The sequence below is a fragment of the Papaver somniferum genome, chromosome 8, assembly GCF_003573695.1.
Source record: "Papaver somniferum cultivar HN1 chromosome 8, ASM357369v1, whole genome shotgun sequence".
Classification (NCBI taxonomy): Eukaryota; Viridiplantae; Streptophyta; class Magnoliopsida; order Ranunculales; family Papaveraceae; genus Papaver; species Papaver somniferum.
Window position 1 is genome coordinate 96571128 of NC_039365.1, and position 6445 is coordinate 96577572.

Genomic DNA, 6445 nt, shown 5'->3' on the forward strand with positions numbered 1-6445 from the left:
TATGTGTACCCAAAATCAGTATGTGTAAGTAAAAGTTACACATCTAATTAACATGTGTAACTTGCAGATACACATGCATCTGAATTATGTAACTAGGAGTTACACATGCATCTGACTTAGATATGTCAACATAAAATCAGCAAATCCATCTCTAAATGAATAACACTAGCAAAAACGAGAGGTGACTATCAAGCAATTACCAGTCATAAAATAATACAGTTAACCTTGCAAGTGAATGAGAAGCTCTTAATTAAGATATCACTGCTTCAGCAGAAAGACGTTGTTAGCACTGTATTAACAGAAAGACGTTTTACAGCGCTAGTCTAGATGTACCTAAGCCATTTTCATATTATCGATGACGAAGGACATTTTAAGCAACAGAAAGTAAAGCTTCAGACAGTAATTATACTGGCAGAATAATACAAACACCTGGGAACCTTGTGCTAGCACATTAATATCGCAAAAAATGATCACACAACTGATTCAGCAGGGTATAGATATGAACCCAGGAAAACAAAATGCATGTGTAATCAGTAGTTACACATGTAAACAATAGTTACACATGCATATTAGCATAAGTTACACATACAATCATCATGTGTAACTAGAAATTACACATCTAATTATTATGTGTAACTATAAGTATAACCTGCATCTAATTAGTCTAATCTGCATCCACTACTACTCCCTACTACTAGGACTTGATGTTCTTTTCTCAATTTCATAAATATAACCACTATAACATATCCCATCAAATTAGCATGTGTAACTATAAGTTACATATGCATATCCCATCAAATTAGCATGTGTAACTATAAGTTACACATCTAATTTGCATGTGTAACTAGTAGATACACATTTATTTGGCTTGTGTACCTAGAAGTTACATATTTAATTAGCATGTGTAACTACTAGTTACACATCCATAGTCTGCCAATGCTAGTTAAACGTGCAAATTGTCATGCATATGGCTTGTGTGATGTGCAGTTAAACAGATGTATGAGTTAAGTGAAACCATTCCAGACCTATATCCATATACTACCTTTCAAGAAAAAGAAGTAGCTAGTCGTAAGTAATCAAGAAGGCTTACTTGATAACGGTGTTCACTTTATCTGTCTGGATGTTGTACATCTTCTTGAAAGCATCCTTGTTTTCTTCTTCTTGTTGTCTTCAATCTTCTTCATTGCGGACTCGGTGGTGAGTGGGTATTTCAGGATCTGGTAATGGTCCAGCTTGTTCCTTGGTAGTGCACTAATATATTGGTACTTGGGATTCCTTGCCTTCTGCAATGTCTTTGGCCTGTGAAATATGACTGATGTGCAGATATTCTTAGCCTTCTTCTTAATGGTTGATGCTCCAGCTTTGACAGCCTTGGAAGCTTTGTTAGCCAGCACCTTGGGGTCAGCCTTCTTAGTAACTACATGACAAGCAAATGATATCAGTACCATAGCAGCTAGAACACTTCTCATACAAATGAACAAAACAGGACATCCAAAAATCAAAAACCAATGGACACAGAATAGTCAAATCTATCTCATAACTGAATAAACTAGAGCAAGTATACAAAACTTAATAGTTCACCCTTACAGAGTTACAGACTCTACAAAAAGAAGGTAAAATTAAAAATGTTACAGTTAGATAGAAGTTTCATATTAGGTTACATATGCATATACCATCAAATTAACATGTGTAACTATAAGTCACACATCTAATTTGCATGTGTAACTAGTAGATACACATTCATTTAGCTTGTGTACCTAGAAGTTACACATTTGATTAGATGTGTAACTACTAGTTACACATATATAGTCTGCCAATGCTAGTTAAATGTGCAAACTGTCATGCATATGGCTTGTCTAATGTGCAGTTAAACAGATGTAATGTGCAGACCTATATCCATATACTACCTTTTGATATACATTCATTCAACGGAAAGCATTGACCCCTTTGATATACATTACAAAATCCATATACTACCTTTACAAGGATGCATAAGTCAACAGTAAAAACCAATCATTGACAGGGATGCTACCGTAGTAAATTTATCAGAACAAGTTAACCTTGATCACAAAAAAAACATAAACATTTAAAAAAGAAGAGAACCTTGTGAAATCAGCTAATTACCTGTCACCACTAGCACCAGTAGTAGAAACTTAAAATAGTTCATCCTTTATCTTCTCATCATCTCCTTCAATTCATCAATTCTGAAAAACACCACCACTGACTTCAAAATCCTCCTTCAAACCTGCTCCAATACCACCACCTCTACCACCACATCCTCCTCATACTCCTCCAGATTCTGCATCTCCACCATCAACACCACCATAGATTCGTTAACCAAACTCAACATATATAGTCAAGATAAGCAACATAAAAACACCAACAAGAGTCCACAACTAGCTCCATTAGAATTATGAGAGATCAGCGTTTTTATTAAATGGAGAATTTAACTAGTATTATCAACAAATCGGCGGCAGAAACAAACAACAAACCTAAACATACCTAGATTCAAAACCTGTTGATTCAATAAAAATAATGTTCTTCTCCGATCTGAATAAAGTCAACGAAACAAAAATCAGAACCTTATCAAACTAAGAAAGTAGAACTACTAAATCAGGAAAACCTATTGAATTAAATAGAAAACCTTACCTGAAGTAGCTTCGAAACAACAAATTAGAGTCAATTTTATTTTCGGATCACATAACTAGGAATTTTAATTGAATTAAACAGGATTAGAAGGGAGAAACTTATCTTTCTCACTTTTTGTTGTTGAATCTTCAGATCTAATAGTTGATGACGAATTCCATTGTCTCTGCATCTCGATTTCGACTTATTCACAAACAAATGATGATCTACAAACATCATCAGTAGATACAGATACAGAAGTAGAGATTGATGTCATTTTTTCCTCTTCGTCGTACATCGGCATCCATAGATGACATAGATCGAAAACCACTAAATTCTTTTAGCAGAAGATAGAGTAGAACAAAAATCTCTATACATAATTGATTCTTTCTAAATCACAGATCGATTTGCTTGCAAATTGTTGATGTGAAATCAAATCAGAAGATTAGATCTTGTACAACCGAATAGATAAAACCCTAGAAAATGAATCTATGAGAGCAACTCTGGTTTTAGACGGAGAAAGAAAATGAAATAGAAAATGAAAGTATCTTCTGTTATTCCTCTTGTATAAATATTAAAGGGTAGCCTTGGTATTATTAAAATTCGTAATAATTAATTATGGGCCAGATCTGAAGAAAATTTGATTTTTTGGGCCTAGTAATATCATTTTCTTAAAGTATGTAGTTGACAGTGGATGATCCATTTAGTGGGGCTTCTATATGTTTGAACCCATATAGTTGGGGGTTCTAGTATGTTTCACTTCTCAAAATTCTTACAGGAGGGAAGTTTTCTCAAAATTAGGGCTTTTAATGGCGTCGAAGAAGAAAGAATCAGAAGGAATAGCTCTGTTGTCTATGTATAATGATGAAGAAGATGAAGATATTGATGATATGGAAGAAGATGAGCAACAAAAAACAGATAACGGTGAAGATATTAGGGTTAATTCAGAAATATCTCCACCTATTCCTCTCCAGTCTGAAACTTCACTTCCTAATAGTTTGATTGAAAGTGTTTCAACTCCAACACCTCCTCAATCGCAGAATACACAGGTATCTTTTGCATATGAGAAGAGAGTGAAAAAAGAAACCCTGACGATGATTGTTGACTATGGGCATGATGAAACTGCAATGTCACCTGAACCAGAGGTAAAACATTATAATTTTATTGTGGTTTAGTGTTAATAGATTTTTTTATCCTTGTTAATTGATAATTTGTAATTGTTTGGTGAAAAACGAAATTAGGGTTTGGTTGACAAGAAATTATATGGGGTGAAAAGTAGTGATGGGTTTCGTGTATTTCAATTACAGGAAGGTGAAATTTCGATTGGTGGTGATGGTGTTATGTTCAGTTCAGAGCTTCAAACTACAAGTGGTATGTCTTGCTTAGCTGAATATCTAATGCTGTGATTTAGGATATTAGATCTCTAACTCTATAAAGATTATATGAATGCTGATATGCGCTGAATCCAAACCTACACAATGACATTGTAATTGATTTATCTTAGTATTTACTTGGAGTCTTTGCATTTTAGCACTATAATCAGATTTTTTTGACAAAATTTATAACGAACGTGAAAATTTGAACTGTAATACGGTGTTCAATTAATGTTCCTTTCTCATTTGCATAACATAATTGAATTAGTTATAGTTAATTAGATGTGTCAATTGCCAGAATACCATAGAGCGTAATTGTCAGTCCTCATGAACCTGGCCACCTGGTTAGCTGCTAAGGATTCGTTCAGGTTGTCTTCTCCGCATCTTCACTAACTCAAATTATGAAAGTTTGCAACTTCTGGTTGATCTTGCCACCGTAAAGTAGTAGAATTTTCTCTTCATGGACCAATTCACTGTTTCTTTATAATTTTGAATGTTTCATATCCTTATTTATTCTATTCTTTCATCCTTGTAGTATACGTTTTCGTCGTCCGATGTTGTCTCGGTTGATCTCATTCATGGCATACATTGTTGTCATTAAGTTATCATTTATGCGCAGTAAAGAAAGATGTTTGACAGCAAGTTTGTTATTCAGTTACTTTGCAGGCAAGAACGCCACCAGTAACTGGTCAAATTCAGGCAACCCCTCAACCATCTGAACAGCCAGATCCTTCTCAATCTGATAACGGTACTGCAGTGAACTGTGATAATATGGAAATAGAATCTGTAAAGAATGAGGAGACCGCTACAGTTTCAGAAGAAGTACAAAGAGATATCGATGCATTGAAAAAGTTTCTGCCTCCCCCACCAAACACTAAGTGCTCTGAAGAACTGCAAGTAAGTGTCATAGTCTAACTTTGTATCATAAGTTAATTGCAGACTTGCAAGGATACCTTGCCCCATAAAACTGATGAAGTATACTTGGAAACATGTGTGGGTTCTACTAATACCAGACAAGATACCTGTGTCGACTTAGACGTTGTCATTCTAGAATTTAGATTGGTGGATTAGGATCAACAGTCTTGTTCTCTAGGAAATCTTTCTATGTGTTTGTTAATAAGTTTTGAATCCTAACTTCTCTTTTTGGTGGGTGCAGGAAAGAATAAACAAGTTTCTCGCACTTAAGAGAGCTGGGAAAAGCTTCAACGCAGAAGTACGCAATAGGAAGGAGTACCGAAACCCCGATTTCCTGGTACGCGCTGTCAGTTACCAAGGGATAGACCAGATTGGAAGCTGCTTCAGTAAAGATGTGTTTGACCCTTATGGATATGACAAGAGTGACTACTGTGATGAATTAGGTAATTAACATTTCCTTTGATACTTGGTTTTCACTTTTTGTACTCTCAGATGTATTAGCTTCCCAAATGCATTTCTTAAAGTAATAAGATTCTCTTAAAGGCTTACAGATATCCCCAGAGCCTAGTATTCTACAAGTAGTTCATTTATATTCTTGATATGGGGCCCTCTGGTGTCCATGCCAAGGATTTCAGCACATCTCAAATATCAGACCTTGCAATTGCGTTTATACCCTGATATAATTTATAAGTTTTATCCTTTTGTGATTATACTTTAGAACCCGTGCCTCAAACTGCATTGTTTAGTTTACCTTAAAATTTGTTAATAATGATCAAATTCCAAACTTGTGAAAAAAAGAAGAGAAAGAGTTGTGGTGTTGCACCTGCAGAGAAATCTCTATGCCATATTCTTTCCTGTTGTTTTGTGGAAATATGATTTCGAACCAAATGTTAATATATTTTTGCTGTTGCAGAGGCTGATATGAAGCGTGAAATAGACAGAAAAGAACAGGAGAGGAAAAGGAATCAGAAAGTAGAGTTCACTCCCGGTGGGGCACAACCTGGAACGGTTTCCATGGCACCAAAACTCAACATGCTGCTTCAAGGTTTGGAGAATTACCGGTCGTTTCTAATGTCTGTATAATTCTTTTTCTGGCTTTTTTTTTCCGTGAGTAGGAGTACACTATATATCTGTTCTTATTGCTTTTACCTCACTGTCAATTTATGCAGGTGCTCCGACAGTAGCATCTACTGGACTGCACTCAAAGTTAACTCATACTGATGGTGCAGCACGTGAGAGTAGGCTGAACAAGAAATCAAAGTGGGATAAGGTCTAACTGCAGATACACTAGATGGAGATCATGAATTTTTGTTCTTGGCAGGATGAAACTTTTACAGATCTTCCTGCCTCTAAACCTTTGTACATTCATGTGTAATCGTTTATACCAATTTTCTAATTAGAAAAAGTAACTGGTTCAGCTCTGTAATCTTATCTGTCTATTACATTATTTGTCTGTTTAAGTATCGCTAACATTTCCAATACAGAAATGATAGGATTATGTGAATAAGATTTTGGTCAAGTCATTCCACCAA

The 6445-nt window shown here is 35.3% G+C and overlaps 2 protein-coding genes across 2 annotated transcripts; one reads left to right on the forward strand and one right to left on the reverse strand.

The window, feature by feature from the left end:
* Positions 1-1103: 1103 nt before the first annotated feature.
* Positions 1104-2554, reverse strand: LOC113302823 (60S ribosomal protein L23A-like). The gene is made up of 3 exons (XM_026551781.1): positions 2493-2554; positions 2125-2299; positions 1104-1417 (listed from the first exon to the last, which is right to left on the reverse strand). Exons 2-3 carry the CDS (start codon positions 2165-2167, stop codon positions 1104-1106), a joined length of 357 nt encoding a protein of 118 aa, XP_026407566.1. The 5' UTR covers positions 2168-2299; positions 2493-2554.
* An 818-nt stretch (positions 2555-3372) lies between these two features.
* On the forward strand, positions 3373-6445 carry LOC113302256 (SAP30-binding protein-like). Its single transcript, XM_026551147.1, has 6 exons — positions 3373-3770; positions 3933-3996; positions 4654-4895; positions 5155-5356; positions 5827-5958; positions 6083-6445. The coding sequence occupies exons 1-6, from the start codon at positions 3435-3437 to the stop codon at positions 6187-6189; spliced, it is 1083 nt and encodes a 360-aa protein (XP_026406932.1). The 5' UTR covers positions 3373-3434; the 3' UTR covers positions 6190-6445.

What these genes read in the sequence shown, in the direction of transcription:
- LOC113302823 (XM_026551781.1), bottom strand. Translation starts at nt 2,167, where the DNA reads ATGAACTATTTTAAGTTTCTACTACTGGTGCTAGTGGTGACAG. An exon ending in ACTGGTGCTAGTGGTGACAG is followed by an intron (nt 1,418 to 2,124) that starts GTAATTAGCTGA and finishes CTTGTCATGTAG; the next exon opens with TTACTAAGAAGGCTGACCCC.
- LOC113302256 (XM_026551147.1), top strand. Translation starts at nt 3,435, where the DNA reads ATGGCGTCGAAGAAGAAAGAATCAGAAGGAATAGCTCTGTTGTCTATG. An exon ending in CAATGTCACCTGAACCAGAG is followed by an intron (nt 3,771 to 3,932) that starts GTAAAACATTAT and finishes TTTCAATTACAG; the next exon opens with GAAGGTGAAATTTCGATTGG. An exon ending in ACTCAACATGCTGCTTCAAG is followed by an intron (nt 5,959 to 6,082) that starts GTTTGGAGAATT and finishes CAATTTATGCAG; the next exon opens with GTGCTCCGACAGTAGCATCT.